Source organism: Eublepharis macularius, chromosome 6 (genome assembly GCF_028583425.1).
Source record: "Eublepharis macularius isolate TG4126 chromosome 6, MPM_Emac_v1.0, whole genome shotgun sequence".
NCBI classification, from domain to species: Eukaryota; Metazoa; Chordata; class Lepidosauria; order Squamata; family Eublepharidae; genus Eublepharis; species Eublepharis macularius.
The window spans coordinates 15,843,505-15,864,164 of NC_072795.1; the positions used below are offsets into that span (position 1 = coordinate 15,843,505).

At 46.0% G+C, this 20,660-nt stretch overlaps 1 protein-coding gene across 1 annotated transcript; it reads right to left on the minus strand.

The window, feature by feature from the left end:
- Positions 1 to 9,128: 9,128 nt before the first annotated feature.
- LOC129332015 (uncharacterized) lies at positions 9,129 to 18,601 on the minus strand. Its single transcript, XM_054982767.1, has 2 exons — positions 18,020 to 18,601; positions 9,129 to 9,842 (listed from the first exon to the last, which is right to left on the minus strand). The coding sequence occupies exons 1-2, from the start codon at positions 18,599 to 18,601 to the stop codon at positions 9,129 to 9,131; spliced, it is 1,296 nt and encodes a 431-aa protein (XP_054838742.1).
- Between the last annotated feature and the right edge of the window lie 2,059 nt (positions 18,602 to 20,660).

Sequence of the window (20,660 nt, forward strand, 5' to 3'; positions counted from 1 at the left end):
AACTACAAGGGACGCAGCAGAGAGTTAAAACAGTAGAAGGAGCGATGGAGAACTTAGCAGATACGCAACAAACAGAGATGAGGCTGATGAGGGGAAGGATGGCGGTTGCGGAAAGTAGACATATGGAGAAGCAGCTGAGATTTTGCGGCCTGCCGGAAATGGAAGGAAAGACAGCGCAAGAGCAGATGACGGAGGTGTTAGCTGAATACCTGGGGAAGGAGGAGGAGGAAGTTGTGGCTATCCTAGATGTGGCATATCGTGTGAACTCGAGAATTGCAACCCAGAGGAAAGTACCAAGAGATGTGATTGTACAATTTACAACAAGAAACATGAAAGAGAAGATTGTGACTAAACAGTTTCAAGATCCATTGGAGATCGATGGCAAGACAATCATTATAATGAAGGAACTACCCAGATCAGTGTTACTAGATCGGAAAAAATATAAAGCGCTAATCCAGATGCTGAAGGACATGAAAATCAGGTACAGATGGGAGCTCCCAGAGGGTTTGTCCTTCGAATTTGGAGGTGCCAAAAAGCGTATCAGATCTGAGCGGGAGATGGAGCGATTTATAAGGGACATTGAAAAAGACTTACCAACAAGATTATGAATATGGAGTGTAAAGTATTATCTTGGAATGTAAATGGACTAAATTCACCGAATAAGAGGAAAAATATTTTTCACTGGCTACTAAAACAAAAATGTGATATTGTTTGTTTGCAAGAGACTCATATTCGAAAACAGGATGTAAAATATTTAAAATTGGGAAAATTGGGCAAGGACTTTGTAGCGGCCTCAAGTAAGAAAAAAAGAGGAGTGGTGTTGTATGTAAAAGAGGAGCTACAACCAAAATTCATAATGAAAGATGTGGAAGCCAGATTTGTAGCAGTGGAATGTACTTGGAACCTAAAGAGAGTGTTGGTAGTCGGAATTTACGCACCTAATGGTGCAAAAGAGAGCTTCTTTGAGGATTTGAGGAAGCATTTAGACGATCTTTCATATGATCAGATAATTCTTGCTGGAGACTTCAATGGAGTGACAGACTTGGAACTGGATAAAAAGACTACAATGGCACAAAAGAAAAGAGGACTATTACCAAAGCTCTTTTTTGAGCTGACTCAACAAGAGACTCTTGAAGATGTATGGAGGAGAGAATATCCTAAAAGCAGACAGTTTACTTTTTATTCTGCAAGACACTCCACATTATCAAGAATTGACATGATCTGGGCCTCAAAAGATTTGGCGTTATGGACTAAAGATGTAGAAATAATGCCGATGGTAGGCTCAGATCATAACCCAATTATGTGGAAATTAGGGAAAAGGAGAAAAAGGAAAGCATGGAGAATAAATGAGGACTTGCTACAGGAAAAAGAGAATTTGGAAATATTGAGAAGAGAGACAAAGTTTTTCATACAATACAATGTGAATAAAGAAGTACCAACTGATAAAGGCTGAATCCACACTACCCCTTTTCTTCCGTTTTTTTTTACGGATTTCCCCCGCAATTCGGAGCCGCGGTCACATTACCTGTTTAGACAAACGCATCTCATCCGCATATTCCTCTACTTTTTAGGAACGGGTTTTTCGCGAGATGTAAACGGTGGCCGTGAACGGGCAATCCGCGATTTTCGCGGCTTTTGTCTTTTAACCGTTCCCCCCTCCATTTTTCTTGCCGTTCCCAGAGTTCCTATTGGCTGTTCAAAACATCCATAAATTCGTGTTTTGTGAACGGCTGTGTTTGACCTTGCAGTTTTAAAAACATTTGTCCAAGCAGAATCTAGTCATCTTTTTTTTTGGTCAATGGAATGTTGGGGAATGACTTCTTTCGATGGCCCTTTTATAATTTCGCCTTTTTTTTAAATTTTTTCGACTATAATATCGAAATAACGGCGAATAGAGCAGTCGCTGTTCAGATTAAATGTAATGACACCCGATCGTTGAACGAAAGTCTTTTTTTTTAAAGTCACCCTACACAGACGTCTCTCCTTCTCGTTTGCTCTTCCCATGTAATGGTGGCCAAATATGAGCGCGGTCACAGGTTTTTCCCCAAAGCGATGATTTGCAGAGCACCTCCCTTTCGACGGTTTGTAATTTCGTTATACCAAATTTCATGCAGAAAAAAAAATAAAAAAGGAGAACCAAACTTGAGAGTCGCGTGCTCAGTCTTGAAGGAATAGCTGCATGATTTGAAGAAAATTTTTTTTACTAAAAAAACCTTGCCAGGGTGACCAAGGCAGGACTCACTTTTAATTTTTCAACCTTTTGTTAAAATGCAAGAATACAGAAAGCCCAATTCCGGCATGTAAGTAAAGGCTGTGCAGAGGAATATGTGGAATAAAAATTGGCCCAAGTAGGATGGCTCCTGGTCCTTCTTACACCTGGACTAACACCTCCTTGCCCTCTCCATGGGGCAATGGAAAGTTTATGTCAAAGGGTGAATTCATTCACATGCAAAACACTCTGATGCAGGATTGCTTGCTTTCTAGACTGCTGCTCTGACATGTTACCAGAGAATGAAAAAAATTACACCAAGAAACAGTGCAAAAAAATGATTTAATGTCAAACTTGAAACAATCTAACAATAATTTTTTGTGAGGTAAAAAGGAAAATATTTTCAAAAGGAACGCATTAATTTTCTTTTAATTTAACATTAACTGCATGAATAACTTAAAACTATTATTAACACTGTACACAAATTCAAAGTAATCCCAAAACATTTACAAAATTGAGGACAGTTCAGGTGTGTGCTGCTCTGTCCGTTCGACGGTCACGCCGTTCAAGAGTGGACACCCTTCGCGCCAGTCTTCTCAGACGCCCCTCCACCATGGTCATCCTCTCTTGCAAGTTGGTGACTGTGGAGAGGTGGAGAAGTGGATAGATATTACCATCCTCCAAGTGCAGGGTGTATCTCACCTGTCAAAACAACACTTACTTGAGGCGCCCAGTCTTCCTTCCATGGCCTCCATAGCGGTGAGAATGTCCTCCACACCTCTACTCCTGGGTTGGGTTTTGGTGATTCTCGGAGCACTAGTTGAGGGAGCATCCTCTGCTGACGTTCCCGGGGCACTTTCTTCAACTGTGAAAGAAAAAAATTGTGAACTTTGACATTATGTAGAAATTAGGTTATTCATCTATACATTGGCAATTCAGCTTTGCAGCATGTGTTGGAAATTGTAAATTTTTAAATTTCAGGAGAGCAAATAATGTAGGGCAAAGCATGTTCAAGCGGCTCAACATCCCACAGGTGCAAAACCTGTACCACTAGACAGCAAGCTTTGAAATAACTGAATGCCAAAGGACAACACTTCATATTTTCTGAGGTGCAGATTTAGAGAACTGTGCCATTGAATTGTTGACCCATGCATCTTGTGACCCACAATAGGTGGAAATTTAAGTACTAAGCTCACCTGAGTGTTGCTGTGTCCCTGTAACCTCTGTGTCCTCTGGGGCGGTTTGCTCAGGTGACTGTGGAGGATTTTCCTGTGCTCCCTCCTCTTCTTCCTCCCCTGCACGATGAGCTGCAACTCTCCCACGAAGTATGGCTGACAAGGAAACAAGTCAAGCATCAGAGAATAGACTCAGACTCAAACATGACAGTCATAATTTCTATTAATGAAAACTAAATAAACCAATTCTATTGATATTGGTGTGGGGGGGGAGATGTGTTTCATGCTCACACCTAGGGAAGCTTGGAATTTTTGACTCTCTCAACATCTCTCTAACACCAAATAATGGTGGAATCAACTCCAATGCATTCTAGCACGCGTCAACACTTCATCAATCGTACATGATTTCGCAAAACTTTAGGGGCAGGTAACAGGACATTCCAAGAAAAAAGGGTATCCGCTGCATGCTAAGCACGCCAAAGGGTGAGATTTTGAGTAGAAATTGCAGAACGCAAAGTATTTTAGAAAAAAACTTACCAGCATGTCTTCGGGTCTGCCAGCTTGGTCTCCCGGAGAGATCCCAGAGGTGCATGAGACTGGTGAAGTAGGGGGGCTTGCCGCTTTGGCGAGGAATCCCCTGCCAAGCTTCCAGCGCCCCATAAAAATCACCCTTCACCCTCTTGAATTTGGACCTACACTGCTCGGGGGTCCGCTGGTAACCTCGAGCACTCATTTGCCTTGCAAGCTTGTGAAAAATCAGCTTTGTGGGCAAATGAGTGCTCTTCATTACACGCTCAGCTTTCCCTGAGCGTGCAATGAGGTCCAGAAGTGTCTCCACCTCTTCATCTGTCCAGAAGACTCCCTTAGCCCGTCCTGCCATCTTATTGTGAGAGCGATATTACAGAAATAACCTTGGGTAATACCTAACACGAGCAAACAACGGCTACAAAAAGGCGCGAAAAAACAAGCAGTTCATTGGTCTATCCTTCGAATTTTGTCCAATGGGACATGCTCTTGTGCAAAAAGGAGGGAAATCAACTCTGAAGACTGCCTAGCTTTCCCGCACAAATGTATCGATTTCAATTTAATTTTTTTTTTTAAAAAAAGGACCGGTGACCCGGAGGACATACAGGGAAATGCTGTTCAAAACCTTACAATGGTTAATCTCTGGGGATCCGCATCTTGGTCGCACAACATGGCTTTTGCCGGATTGTGGCAATTGCTCATTTCACAGTTTGAACGCAGAACTGACAGTGTATGAAATAGAAATACATCCAACCCAGCCGAAACATTAAACAACGCTTTGGTGCATGCGGGGTCTCTAACGGTCCTCCTTTTTAACAAAACTTCGATATAACGGAATATTGAAATATAAAAATAGATTAAAGGAATGGAGAGAGGTTCGGCAGCCGTTCGGCTGCTTTGCGCATGGTCAGGGAATAGATTGAACAAACGGCAGGAGAATTCAGTTCTGGTCGAACTTTGAGCAACTGGGGATCACAGCATTCTGTCAACGCCTCCGTTAAAAGGTGGAAGGGAAGTATTATCTTTCTTTGTCATCCTTTTTTGGGGAGATTGGAGCATCGACAGCAATATCTTTAATATGACAGCCCTGGCTCCAGCTTCAGTGAGATCAGTAACATGGAGGGAACGCGAGGTGCTGGACTTGCTTTCATTTTGGGGAGAGGAGAAGATTCAAGAAGCCCTTAGGAGTTCCCACAGAAACATAGACTGCTTTCAAAAAATCGCGCTGATGATGTCCTCCCGTGGCCATCAACGCACAGCCCTGGAATGTCGTAACAAAACCAAAGCCATGCGTTTGGAGTACAAACGCGTGATTGCTCACAATTCCACCTCGGGCAACGGACCAGTCACCTGCCCATACTTCAGGGAGCTGGACAGCATATTGAGAGGTGATGCGAGTGTGAAGCCAAGAAGAATTGCACGCAGCTTGAATTTGGGTATTGGTCCCCAGGAGCTGATCAGGCCTGATGTAATCATGGAGGGATCAGAGGAGTTATTTACCCATGATTTGGTGACCGTGGATTCCACCCTCTTGAGAACCTCGTCACCAACGACCATGTATGAACGTGAGTGCACAATAAACAACATAAAAGTGACAAAAAAAAATTTATGATTGTGCGCACGCTCACCTTTCTGAAAAGCCAATAATGTGATTTTTTTTTTCAATGTCACCAGAGAATCACTCAACATCGTCCACAGATGTAGCAGATGATGACCTTGACCGCACCATAGATGGACTGGAAGACAAGGGTGAGTATGGATTGCACCTGTTGGGGGCCAAAAATGTATTTCCTGTTTAGGGGCTAATTTCCATGTTTCTTTCTATTGTGGAAGCCCCCCCTGAAAAGCGTCATAATCATTTGGGGAGGTCATGTGCTGGCATTTTTTGATATTCTCTATTTAAAAAACCAAGGTGGACGAACCAGACAAGACAAGGTTTGTGTGGTTTTGGCGCATTCCTGCCCACAAAGATGTGATCCTTCCTTCTCCACGGAGAGAAGCGCAGGTCACCATCACGTGTGATTTCAAAGCTGACTACATTGCCATGTGAGAATGTTATGCCCAACGGTTCCATCTCTTGAAAAAAATGTGTTGTGAAATCCAAATTTTCCTTCTGAGAATCACACTGATTTGTGTCTTGCCTTCAAGGGGGGATGGCTGGGTGTTCTTAGAAATGTTAAGACACGGACCAGATCGCTGTCCTTGCAAGAACGGCGTCACCCGTGTCCTGCAGACATTCATGCTATTACGAAATCAGGAGTCAAATGATGCACGCAGTTAGTGTCATTCCATGTGTCAGAGTGCCCATATTAGACCCTTACCTGCTTTACCGAGAACTGAATTGGAGACGTGGGAAATGGACACAATTTGCCCCTCTGATGTGATCTAGGAGAGATAGCATCTGCATCTCCTATCTTCTTCGTGCCATGAGCCGTTGACAACCCCGTCTGGCCACAAACATGGAGAATGGTGGACAACCATAATTTTTTTGCGTGCCTTGACCAAGGAACACCCCTTCTAATCACTCATAATGTCACGTCCTTCTATTTGCAGAGAATGATCCCCCCGGTGCCAATGCTGAGGGTGATGCGGACAGTGAATCTGACCTGCCAATGGGCCATCGCTTGCGTGACAACAATGGTGAGTGGATTATTCATTGTCGGTTAGAAAAGTTAAAAATCTGTGTACTGTCTAATCCAAAGCAGTGGTATGCCTCTCATCTCAGAGCAAGCACCTGTGATGTTGAAAACGGTTGTTCCTAACCAACTCATGAATTTTTGTTTTGCATACTGGAATAGATCATCCCCGACAAGCCCATTCGACAATCCACAACAGCTGACGATCCACATGCGTGCATGGCAATCCATGCATGGACTGCTGTTTTGTGAAGTGTTAACTGTGTTTTAGGCTACCATTGGGGTCAAATTGAAGAACAGTGCTCCTGTCATGACAATTCCCTTCTTTGCTTGGGCCCAGTCTGGAACGCATCCCACCATCACAACACTTTCAGCAATGATTTGTGATTATGCATGGCTGTAGTGGAACTAATGTGTATGGTTCACTAACAAAAGTTTTCTGTCACACATTTAGGAAGATTGAACGCATGTTTGGCAGAACTTTCTCCGGGGACAAGGTTAAACCAAATCAGAAACAGGAAGAGGCGTAACGCGGCACTATATGGCGTGGCAGACCAAATGATGAACCGGTCTCGCCAGGAACATGACGCTCATCTCGCAGAGTGGAGGATTGACAGAGAGGTCATGTGTGAATGGAGGTCGGATGAGAGGCGGCTCCAGAGAGAGTTTTTGGAGCAGGCAAGGTCAGAAAGTGACAACTTTGCTAGGGCATGGCAACAGAACATTGCTGTGATGACTGATGCTGTCCAAACATTGAAAGCACTTGGAGAGATGCTCACAAGTCAGCGCCAGCAACCACTTGTCACGCAAGAAACAGAACAGTTGTCTCAGGACGTTTTAACTGTCTCTAACAGGCACACCAACAGCAGACGGTCATGCGTTGGCAAACCTAGAGATAGGCTGACCCTCTGAACATTGTGCCGTGTCGTTCTGTGATGAGTCTTTGGTTTTATTGTCACCACAGTTGAAATAACTGCAGTTGTGTTAATTCGATTTTTGGCTAGGTGTTTCTAACAATGTAGACCCTCAATTTCAAATTTCCTCCTGTTGATTAAAAAAAAAGTTATGTTTGCACCTTCTTATAACGTCCATTCATTTTTCTTTTACCGCAAAATGCAAATTCATCACTTGTGGACGACACATCAATCCAGAGCGACTTGGTGATTGGTCCACACTCAAGCCCAGTTCAAGTAGGACCACACCAGTAGGTTTTTGACATGGAGGGGCTTGTCCACGCAAAATCTGATCTAGGCTGATAATGGTGCTTTATTTCTGGCATGGCCTCAACTGCACTTATGGGCACTGTTTGTGCCATTGTTGGGTTTCCATGATCTCAACCTTTGCCCTCACACTCAGTCCCGTTCTCTCATCATCGCAGTCACCCCCTTTTTTTGTTTAGATCAGTCCGGGCATGTTTGAGCTTTGCCCACCCCCTCTATTGCCTTTCCTTAGTTCTCTCCCATTCCATGACTTGTCTGGCCTCTGACTGAGACAAAGAACAGTTCCCAAAGAAACCGCTCCGGCATACGCAAGGGTGGAAATTGTCCACATTGGCACTCAAAACGTGTCTTGTGTCAAACCAATACTAAATAACAGAGTCAGCCAGCTGTTGGTGAGACGACACACGCACACACACCCCAAAGGAATGGGAGCCAAAATCATGCAACGTTTGTGTCACCAAACAATCCCCCCTTTTTTGATCATATTATGGATAAGAAAAACACAGTTAATGGAATAGATGTATTCTCTCATGTTAGGTGAGAAGATGTTTTCCAAATTTAGATCACGTCCCTCCTGACCTGAGACACATAATGATTTGCTGGCCTCCAAGATGTTTTTCCACTGATGCATCCAGCCAATGGATCGCGGAGTATGCCATTTCAAGCTAAGCTTGAAAAATTATTTATGGGACAGGAAGCTCCCTTCCAACTATCACTGTTTTGTGCATTTTTTATGTTCCAGAACCTATGCTCTCTGGGTGAGATGGAACCTGTCAAAGATATTTAAGTAAACAATGAGTTATTTCAAGGACGACTCTGTTTGTTCTGAAAAGCACATCCTGCAAAGTGGCGGCATTTGTGGATTTCTTTGATGTATTTGCCCATCACTAATCCGATCACTCCTCATTTACCCAGACTGCGTGCTTGGATGAGTCCAGGAACGTTGTTCTCTAATGCTGCAAAGGCAAACATGTGCAGCAATGGTTGGCTTCAGAAATGTAAGTGCTGGAGACTGTTGACGTTTCCAAAATGATGGTTCATTAGGAAACATCATTTTTTTATCTGTTCTCACACAGCATTGTGCCCAAGCATGAGACCATAGTGGAAATATCACATTCTGGAAGGCAATTCAACCACACCACATATTACAATTTTCCTTCCAAAGCTTATAATCAAGTGTTCCAATTCAAAAAAGAAAGATATCAGGAAAGATTCTCTAATGTTATGTTGGGTGTTTTTATTAGCATACAATAGGAAGGGAGAATATTTGCAAACCCCAAGCACAGTCTCTCTTCATGTCTTGAGCCCGGTTTACATGTGTGTTGTTCCGGTTTTCATTTTTGGCCAACACACACAAGCAGTCTCAGAGTGAGTCCATCCTTCCAAGGATGTGTCTAGCAAGGGCATCGCGGACCATCTTGCCCTCTGCAAGGTGCCGGGTGTTGCCATTGAAATCTTGCTCCTCCTGTTGGGACAGCAGCACCGGTGAGGGACATTCACCACCACCCACTATCGGGTGCCCTTTGCTCTCGCACAAGTTGTGGAGCACCACACATGCAGTCACAACCGAGATGACATTTTGCTCTCTGATCTGCAGCCTGTGTGAGAGACACCTCCACCTGGATTTCAATCTACCGAAGCTCCTTTCCACCACGTTCCTGCAGCGAGCAAGTTGACGATCGAAATTCCGCTGTGCAGGGGTTGTTGCGGTTCGGCCGTATGGCTTCATGAGCCACCTGCGCATGGGATATGCACCGTCAGCCAAAATCACCGGTGGAATCCTAATCCCATCCAAAACCATGTCGTGGTTGTTGGGGATCAGTGCGCCGGAGTCCATTGCAGAACACAGGGCGGAGTGGGCAAAAACAAACGCATCATGGTTTTTGCCACTCCACCCGACCTCAGCGTCCACAAACCTTCCTCTGTGGTCCACGGTCCCCTGGAGCAGTATCGAGGAGTAGTTTTTCCTGTTGCCATACTGCTCTGGACGGCCACCAGGGGCACAAATGGCGATATGTGTGCCGTCTACTGCTCCCACGCAATGAGGAAACCCCATCCTCCTGAAGCCATCCATTATCTGTGTGAAAAGACAGGGTGGGGAACAAAGACCACTGTTTAACCAAACTGAGGGAACGATTTGGAAGCACGGTCAAGTGTTGTTTCACTACTGATAGAAGGAACAGATTCCTCAGTGATTCTAAACACAAAATGCCCAGGGTTGATATAGCTTGATTCTTGAAGGACCAATTGTCAGCTTGTGGCTAGATAAGGTTCTTTCTACAGGTTCCCTCTCAAAAGCAAACAAGAGTCCATTGATTGAATAAGGAAACTTTACTGCAGAAAAGGTCCATTATAGTCCACAGTCCTGAATAGGAGACTCAGGATGGTACACAGTCATTGTTACCAATGAAGGGCAAAGCATGAGGTACAAAGTAACAATACCCATCTGGATTCGCCTCCCCCCACAGTTCTCAAAACAACATCTCTCAGTCCTGGGAAGCTGCTCTCCTTCAAGGCCAATGCTTGGTGGAACGGTGTTAGACAAAACAGTCGCCTCCGGCGGGGATGCTGCCTGGGAACTGGTGCACCTGGGAAGAAAGCACTTAAACACTAGAAGCATTAGAAAATGGAGTCAGTATAGTTTAGATATACACTGGACCTGACATTCTGCCCCCCTTAAAATAGATTCCCCCCTGGTTTATATGGGTAGCGAGTATGAAAAGCTTTGGTTAATCTAGGAGCATGAACATGTACAGAGTTCACCCACTCATCGTATCCAGAATCAAAGTCCTTCCATCTAATGAGGTAAAAAAGCTGATTTCGTTTGAGTTTAGAGTCCAAAATTTGTTGCACCTCATAGTGTATTTGGTCGTCAATCAAAGTTGGAATGGGTGGAGCTTTGATGTGCCACTTGTCATCGGTAGGAGCTCTTTTTAAAAGACTGACATGGAACGTATCGTGTACGTGGCGTAAGTTCTTGGGCAAGGTTACAGCAACAGTCACTTTATTTATTATTTTGCGCACGGGGAAAGGTCCCAGGAATTTCAGAGCGAGTTTGCGGCTGGTCTGAGCTAGTTTTAGGTTCTTTGTGGAAATATACACATGATCTCCAGGTTGCAAATTCCATTCGGCCACACGATGGCGATCTGCGTATTTTTTATAATCCAGTTTGGCTTTTTCGAGATGTTTCTTAATAAGAGTCCATTGTTGCGCCGCCTCCCCCCACCATGAAGATACATCGGGCAAATTAGAGGAATGGAGAGGGGGAGCGTCCAACGGGAAGGGATTGAAGTGAGCTCCATAGACAATTTTGAAAGGGGCCTCTCCAGTTGAAGCGTGTACACTGTTGTTGTATGAAAATTCGGCCAGAGGGAGAAGGTCTACCCAATTATCTTGTTGGAAATTAATGTAACAACGAAGAAACTGTTCTAGTATCTGGTTTGTTTTTTCGGATTGTCCGTCGGTTTGCGGGTGGTGGCTTGAGCTGATACCTTGCTCAATATTCAACATTCTCAAAAGCTCCCGCCAGAAGTTGGCAACGAACTGTCCGCCGCGATCCGAAATCACCTTGGATGGAAAAGAATGTAATTTTACGATGTGTTTTAAAAATAAATCTGCTAATTTTCGAGCGGTGGGTATAGTAGTACAGGGAATAAAATGAGCTTGTTTGGAGAACAGATCTACCACGACTAAAATGCAATTATGTCCTTTTGAAAGAGGTAGATCAGTGATAAAGTCCATAGATATTATTTCCCAAGGTCTGTTGGGTGTTTCCAATGGTTGTAGGAGACCCGGAGGTTTTCCTTTTCTGGTTTTGGCGCTGAGGCAAACGGGGCAGGAACCAACATATTGGGAAATATCTTTGCGCATGCCCGGCCACCAGAACTGCCTTTGGATTAGATGCAATGTTTTCAGATACCCATAATGACCAGCAGTGGGAGCATCATGACAGCGCTGCAAAACCTCCAGCCGGAGGCTGTCTGGTACATAAAACTTGCTCCCAGCTAGCCAATCCCCCTGTGGGGATTGGACCAGTTTGTTTCGCGGCGCCTTATCCCCCTCCTTTTCCACCTCAGCTTTAAGTTTCGATTTCCACTCCTGGTTGGCCGGGAGGGGCTGTTTGGCTCGACTGCGAGTAGTCACCACGCCCCCAAGTTGCGTAGGCGAGAAGACCGTGTCGACAGTCTCCTCCCGTTTGCTCTTGTGTTGGGGCATGCGCGATAGGGCGTCCGCCAAAAAGTTAGTCTTGCCCGGGAGAAAATTCAGAGTGAAGTTGAATTTGGAAAAGAATTCCGCCCATCGCAATTGCTTGGCATTCAGTCTGCGTGGGCTTCGGAGGGCCTCCAGATTTTTATGATCTGTCCAAACCTCGAAGGGGTATCGCGCCCCCTCCAGCCAATGTCTCCAATTAGTAAGGGCTGCTTTTACGGCAAAAGCCTCCTTCTCCCACACATTCCAATTCCTTTCCGCCTCCGAAAATTTTCTAGACAAGAACGCACAAGGCCGCAACTTTCCATCCTCCCCCTTCTGCAATAAAACTCCCCCTATTGCCGTATCGCTGGCGTCGACTTGCACTACGAAAGGGGACTGTTCGTTGGGGTGGGAGAGGATGGGTTCCGTTACAAATTGCTTTTTCAGGCATTCGAAAGCAGTTTGACAATCAGAGGTCCATTGTAGTTTGGAGGAGGGTTTTTTAGCTTGGTCCCCTTTATCTTTTGTTTTCAACAATTCTGTTAAGGGGAGCGTGATTTGGGCGAAATTTGCTATAAAGTCTCTATAGAAGTTGGCAAAACCCAGGAAGGATTGTAGTTCTTTACGGGTGGTGGGTGTTTGCCATTCTTGAATCGCTTGTATTTTGGTTGGATCCATTTTTAAACCCTCTTGGGAGATGCAATACCCAAGGTAAGTGAGTTCGGTTTTATGGAATTCACATTTGGACAACTTGATGGGCAGTTTATTATTCATCAAGGTGGCCAGGACCTTTTGTACCATTTGAATATGTTCTTCCTCTGTGTCTGAATAAATTAGGACATCATCAAGGTACACCACCACCCCTTTGTACAAAAATTCGTGCAGAACTTCGTTTATCATGGACATAAATACAGACGGGGCTCCCGTTAATCCAAAAGGCATAACTAGGTATTCATATTGTCCGAGGGGCGTATTAAATGCGGTTTTCCACTCATCCCCTGCCTTGATACGGACGTGGAAGTAAGCATCTTTTAAGTCTAATTTTGTAAAGATCTTACCTTGGGCCACGACGTTGAGAAGGTCTCGGATGAGTGGTATAGGATAGGCGTTGTTGGTGGACACTGCATTAAGTCCTCGAAAGTCCGTGCACAGTCGTAGTCCCCCATCCTTCTTTTTCACGAAGAGAACGGGCGCAGCGTGGGGGCTGTTGGCTGGACGGATGAACCCTCGTTGGAGGTTGGTGTCGATGAATTTCCGGAGCTCTTCTCGTTCATGGAGACTCATGGGATAGAGTCGTCCTTTGGGCAGTGAGGCTCCGGGTAAAATTTCCACCGCACAGTCCGTTCGTCGGTGCGGGGGTAGAGTATCAGCTTCCTCCTCGGAAAAGGCGTTTAGAAAAGGCCAATACGGTTCGGGTATTTGGTTGATTTCTTCTTGAGTAAGAAGGGCCTTTTCAGTATGAGTTGGATCATTGCCCCAGTTTTGGTTCCAACGATGATTTTTGCAGTTGGTATGATTGAAGGTGATACATCCTTGTGCCCAGTCTATGTAAGGATTGTGATCACATAGCCACTTGCTGCCTAGAATTAACGGGTATTTGGCAGTGGCGCTGATGACAAAAGACCTTTTTTCCCAATGTTGTCCCATGCCTGTGATCACTGGGATGGTCTCAGTGGTAACAGGGTTCATGTTGGTGCCATCCATTTGTTCAAAGATTACTGGATTTTGTAATTCCCGAGTTGGCAAGACTAGTCCATTGACTAGAGCTGGGGCGATGATGTCTCTCGAACAGCCCGAGTCGATAAGGGCTTGCACTCGGATGTGCATTTTTCTCTCTGGGTTGATGAGAGTTACTGGCATGAATAAGATGGACCCAGGCGGCCGGTTCCGTGCAGGGACGGGCTTGGGGCGGATCTGTCGTTTGGGCCCTTTTACGACAGATCCATCTCGTTTCCCGACTGGGGGCTTTCTGGATTGACTTCTGCGTTTGGGGAAGCGGGGTCGTATTCCATAACTTCTTCCGCTTCCAGTCCTCTCTCTGAGGCGGGCCTTTGGGAAGCGCCGCGGCCTCTGTTCGCGCGTGGCGCGGGAATCGGGCGTTGGAGAGTAGGAAATGGAGCAAGGGTTGGGCGCCGTAATTGAAGCGGAGGTCTTTGCACAGGCCGGTAGGGGCATTGTGCTGCAAAGTGACCGGCTTGTCCGCATTGCAAACACAGCCCTTGTTGCCATCTAGCATCTCTCGCTCCACGGGTGGCGTACCCAGCTCCCCGTCCTCCCTTCTGTAAAGTCAAGGGTCTTCTTTGTCCCGTTTGTTGTTGTTGTTCAACCAAACGGACTTCCAAAATGCGATTCTCAACTTCGCACGCAAGTTGGATCCAACCTAACAACGTAGGGGGATTGTCCTGCATGAGGGCTCTGTCCAAAAGTCTCGGGTTTAGTCCTTGCTTGAACAGAATGATTTTGGTGGACTCCTCACACCTAGGGCATTTGGCGGCCAATTGTCGGAATTTCGTAATATAGTCTCTCGCCGACATACTGCCCTGTTTAATGGCTTGCAATTCTGTTCGGGCCCTGGTTTCCTCTAAGGGGTCTTCATATTGCGCTCGGATAGCATCCACCAACCCCTGGAGAGTATCGAGTTCCGGGGCCCCGATATTGTATAGTCCTACATACCAGTCCGCTGCTTTGCCTTGTAAGCGGGAGCCGAGATGTTCAATTTGACTGGCCTCGCTGCCGAAGAGGTGTCCCCACCGGTTGAAGAATTGCACCACTTGCACTAAGAAAAATCCCAGTTTGGAGGGATCCCCATCAAAAGTAGCTTCCAGTTTCACCCAACCCATCGGGAGGTCTTGCCTCGGAGCCGGTGCTGGGTAGAAGTCCGTCGGAAGCATCAATGGCACTTGAGGTATGGGGGGACCCGGTTGTGGTAGCGGTGCTGGTTGCGCTGGCGGCGGCCTCACCGGTTGAGCCGGGGGTGGCGGTCTCGGCTGGGCTGGCGGTGGTGCTCTCGGCTGGGCCGGTGGCTGCAGTCGTGGTCGGACCTGTGGTGGCAATACAGGAGGTGCTGGCAGTAGCGGTTGAGGTGGAGGTGGCCTGTGCGGCTGAGTAATGACCGGCCGCTGAGGGATGGGTTGGTGGGGTCGTAGTGGTGTAGGTCCCACCGGTTGGTTCGGAGGTGGTAACACGGGTTGATCAAGTGGCAAACGTATCGGTTGCTGCAACGGGGTTAACTGCGGTCGAAGCGGAAGGGGCCGCAGCGGCGAAGGTCTGATGGGTCGTGGGTCGCGCGGGCTTGCCCCTCCCGACGCCGCGATCCTGGGAAGCAGAGGATGATCTTGAGGTGCCGGTAGGCCGTCCCTCGGGGTTAGTTGAATGGGGACCGCTTCTCGTGGTTGTTGTGGCAATTCCTCCCCAGGAGGAGCCGGAGGCTCTTCCGTCTGAGTCGGCCGTACCGTCGTTGTAGAAGCAGGAGGGGGTATCACCGTCGTCTCGGTTGGACGGGTTGGTCCTTCTTCCCCCTCCCCAGGCCGCTCAGCTGGAGTCTCCTCGGCAGGTGTATCCCCGTCTGATTTAGGGGTTTCCGTTGGAGTCTCTCCGGGTGCCTCAGCTGGAGTATCCCCGCTAGGCGGAATTTCGTCTAATCTAGGGGGTTCCTCGGGCGTTTCCCCCGGTTCTCCAACGTCCTCCACTGGATAGGACATAACGCTTTGGAGGGTGGCTATTTGTACAGCCATTTCTTCAGGTGAAAGCCTCTCTCCTGCCCCCATCGCTGAGATTAGGTGGATGGCATGAGCCAAACTTTCCTCCATATCAATCAGTCTAGCTTCCAACTGTTGCATTCGGCTTGGACCCGGTTGCCCCGTAGCGGAATCTCCCTCGGTTGTACTCACCGGGGAAGACGGCCCCCAAGGCGGAGGATCTCCTTGATCGACTCTCGATCTCGCTGCTAAAATTCCTTTGGCTAGACCCGTCACTGCCGAGATCCCGGAATCTACAGCATGGGTGCGACTTTGCATCTGCACCCAACTTTGTTCAGGAACTTCCGTTGGCTCTTTCCATGGAGCAAGTTCCGAATAATCCCAACTCAGGGCGCCGCGGTGGGATGTATTCCCGTCCGTACGTTCGGTCGTCCTGTTCCAAAACAGCCACGGTTGGCTGCTATCCAGCTCAGGGACAGTTCCTAGGCTTCGGCGCCCGTCCATCGAAACTCTAGGATGTAGTCCTCCGGCCCGGCGCTCTCGCGTTTCTCGGGGTCTGGCTCCCCACTCCGACGGGGTGGGTAACGAGATCAAGGGGAGAGCAGTAGCCTTCGGCCTGGTCCCCTCACCGCCGAGGTCGATGAGAGGCGGTGTGGAGGTCGAAGCTCCGGCCCCGACCGACACCGGTTCTTGAGGTTCTTGGGGTTGCGCTGTTTGACTGTCGGGGGACGCATACGGATCAAACAAGGGATCCTTGTCCGGGACTCCCTTGGATTCCGCTGGGCCCGACTCAGGCATGATTGGTAACAAAATGTCAGCTTGTGGCTAGATAAGGTTCTTTCTACAGGTTCCCTCTCAAAAGCAAACAAGAGTCCATTGATTGAATAAGGAAACTTTACTGCAGAAAAGGTCCATTATAGTCCACAGTCCTGAATAGGAGACTCAGGATGGTACACAGTCATTGTTACCAATGAAGGGCAAAGCATGAGGTACAAAGTAACAATACCCATCTGGATTCGCCTCCCCCCACAGTTCTCAAAACAACATCTCTCAGTCCTGGGAAGCTGCTCTCCTTCAAGGCCAATGCTTGGTGGAACGGTGTTAGACAAAACAGTCGCCTCCGGCGGGGATGCTGCCTGGGAACTGGTGCACCTGGGAAGAAAGCACTTAAACACTAGAAGCATTAGAAAATGGAGTCAGTATAGTTTAGATATACACTGGACCTGACACCAATTACAATTGGGCAAGTAGCACATTGTAGAATGTGTTCTGAAGTGTTCAATCCCCTTAATAAAATCAATCCAAAAATGTTTTAATGCTGACTATTCCTAGCTCTCATGTCCAATGAATCAAAGACAGTTGCCATGGATGTTAAATTGATTGCCACATGAAAGCAATGTGAACATTTACTGTGTGACAATTTTTTCTCGCGTTGTTCCAGGGACATCCACCACAACTGTCATCGGGATCTTTCCGAGGAATAGAGAGGTGATTTTTCAGGTGGTGGCATCATTCTAATAACTTATTTTTGGGGCGATCAAGTCCATAGAAGTTGCATTTTGATCATTTAAAAACAGAAAGAGAACGATATGCACTCTCTCTCTGCTTCGTCATGCAGCCTTGATTCAACAGAAACCAAAGGAACAAAAAAAACCCTTTGGAGACTGTCAAAGTGATGGCTTCACCATGTCTAAAGCCATCGAATGTGTGGTCTCTCTACAGAGGTCAACTATAGCCATGGGGACAGCAAACATTGACAATGCTCCATTGGAGACACCATTGCAGTCCCATGGGGCCAACAACAAACCTGAACAAACTTTTTTAAAAAAAAAAAAAAACTACAGGAAGAAATTGTCCAGACAACAGCAGACCTCTGTGGCGTGAGACACTGTGCAGACAGTGACCAGACTGGTCCAAAATCACATTTATGCCATTATGAACCGAATGTGGTGGGTGAATGGCACTAAGAGAGGAGGCGTTCGAGTTTCACAATTTGGGATTTGGAACAAAGTAAAATTTGTCTTTCCTAAATTCTGCTGGCATTAACATTGCTGCAGCGGACGCAACACAGCAGAAACACATGGCCACTATTGTGCTGCCATGTAGCGCGTTTTCAAATGTTAATCCACAAATTGGTTTAGGTGCGAATTGCCAATCCACTTTTACAGTAATGTCATTGGAGAGACAGTGCAATACATCACTCCATTGTACCAATAGCTTCTTTCTGGGGGTGGAAGCGTAGGGGATGCTTTCATCACTGTTAACGAAAGGTTTTTTAAAAGGTTTTAAATTGGCAACACAGAATTTTTTTTTAAAAAAAAATTACCGTCATAACGAAATTGTGCAAGTTCAGTGTATAACTAACCTGTGCAATAGAGTCTCCAAAGAGAACCGTTCTTGAAAGCAGGTGTAGCTCGACGGCAAGGCAGAATTCTACGACAGCCGAGGCAACCGTTGACTTGCCAAGTCCGAACAAGTCACTGGTGACCTGGTAACTGGTGCCGCTTGCAAGCCACCAGATCGCAACAGCTACTCTGCGCTCAACAGATATTGGGGAGCGGAATGTGGTTGTCTTTCGCTGAAGCGTTGGACGGAGAGCGGAGACCAATTCCAAAAATGTGCCCTTGGACATTCTGAAACGGCGAATCCACCGATGTTCATCCCAATGTCGCAGCACGATGTTCTCCCACCAATCCGTGCTGCGTGGGTATACCCAATGCTGCCTCGGTTCCTGCATCTCTGCAAGAAAAAACCACTGCTGTCGGGGCTGGCGCCGCCGTCTTCGTGCACGTGTCATTGCCAGGGTGGTGAGCGAGTTGCTGGACAAAAATCTGGCAACAGCCCTGCGCCTTTGGGCACGGTACCGCCAGCAGGCCAGCAGCATCTGAGACTGGCATGCCATCATAATAAAAAGCACATGCCCGATGATCGCCAGAATAGGATCCATTTCAAAAAACACAGATTGCAAAAACACCAAATCCAAATACACCAAACAACCATTCAAACCCACAAAGAGTTTTTCCCCAGACACTTCCCCTTTTATAACATTTTTAAAAACCCCGCCAAGAGACGCGGACCAATGGTGTTGCTGTGCTAATTTGATGTTTCGAAATGGTCATGTTTCCTTGTTACGCATGTCCGTTATAACGGAATAGGTTTTTTTTTTAAAAAAAAAAAAGGCGGGGAAAAACGGTCCCGCCCAAAACAACGGTTTTCGGGCAGGCGTGTGACCGCGAGGACGCGCGGAAAAGGCGGATTGGAGGTGGAGATGTGAACGGAAAAGACAAAATCGCGGATTGGAGGCAAACGGAAGATATCCGGAAAAAATGCGGGGAAAAAGGTAATGTGGATTCAGCCAAAGTTTGGGATGCTTACAAGGCGGTTATAAGGGGTATACTAATGGACTTAAATGGTAGAGCAAGAAAGAAGAAAGAGGAGAAGAGACAAGAGATTGAGGAGAAAATAAAAGCTAAGGAAATACAGTTAAAAAAGAGACCAGGGAAAAAGAAATTATACCAGGAAATTAAAATATTGCAAGAACAGCTAACAGCAATGAGCAATAAAGAATTGGAGTGGAATCTTAAAAGGCTGAATCAGAAAGCGTTTGAGGGTGCAAATAAACCTGGGAAGTACCTGGCATGGCAACTGAAGAAGAGAAGGGAAAAGAAAACAATAAATAAAATTTGTGAAGATGACAAAACGTATTTGGAACAGACTACCATTAGTAGAGCCTTTTATAAATTTTACGCTAAACTGTACAACAAGAAAGAAGTAAATAAAGACTCAATAGCGTCATATCTGGAGAAAATGACGCTACCAGAAATCTCGGACGCTTGGAGAAATAAACTGAATAGTGAAGTAACGGATGAGGAAATAAGTAAGGCAATACAATCTGCAAATCTAGGAAAGGCGCCAGGGCCAGATGGACTTACAGCTAAATTTTATAAGACTATGGCCAATGAGCTGGCACCATTCCTAAAGGAGGTGATTAATGGAGTTCTAAGGGATCAAAGAATTCCAGACACTTGGTCTGAAGCGAACATATCATTGATCCCAAAAGAGAGCCAAGATTTGACCAATGTGAAAAATTACAGACCTATATCGTTATTCAACAATGACTATAAAATTTTTGCGAAGATACTGGCGGAGAGACTGAAAGGGTGGCTATCGGAAGTTATAGAGGAGGAGCAAGCAGGCTTTTTGCCAGACAGACAAATAAGAGACAATTTAAGGACAGTGATTGATGCTATTGAATATTATGATAAGCGTTGTGATAAAGAGGTTGGTTTCTTCTTTGTTGACGCTGAAAAGGCATTTGACAATTTAAACTGGGACTTTATGTTTGCCACTATGGAAAAGCTACAATTAGGAGAAAGATTCATCAGAGCAATTAAGGAAATCTACAGAGACCAGACTGCAGCAATTGTGGTGAACGATGAATTGACTAAGAAACTGAGTATAAGTAAAGGAACAAGACAAGGTTGCCCGTTGTCTCCACTGTTGTTCATTTTAGTATTGGAGATCCTGATGATACAAATACGACAAGATGAGGAAATTCGAGGAATAAAAATAAAGGACTACTCATACAAGGTCAGAGCATTTGCGGATGATATAATGTTAATCGTAGAGGACCCATTGGAGAACATGCCAAAAGTGATAGATAAGATCAAGGAGTTTGGAGATTTGGCAGGTTTCTATATCAACAAAAAGAAGTCAAAGATACTATGCAAAAATATGACTAAGCAGAAACAACAACTGTTAATGGAAACAACGGACTGTGAAGTAACAAGTAAGGTGAAATATTTGGGAATTGAACTGACTGCAAAGAATATAGATTTATTCAAGAATAATTATGAAAAACTATGGATTCAGATTGAGAGAGACTTGATTAAATGGAATAGGCTTAATCTGTCATGGTTGGGTAGGATTGCAGCAGTTAAAATGAATGTGTTACCAAGAGTGATGTTTTTGCTACAGACAATACCAATCATCAGAGACTCTAAACA

Excerpts from the sequence above, each read along its gene's own strand:
- LOC129332015 (XM_054982767.1), bottom strand. The coding sequence starts at position 18,601 with ATGGATCCTATTCTGGCGATCATCGGGCATGTGCTTTTTATTATGATG. Across the intron at positions 9,843-18,019 it reads TTGGAGACTCTATTGCACAG|ATAATGGATGGCTTCAGGAG; the intron begins GTTAGTTATACA and ends CTTTTCACACAG.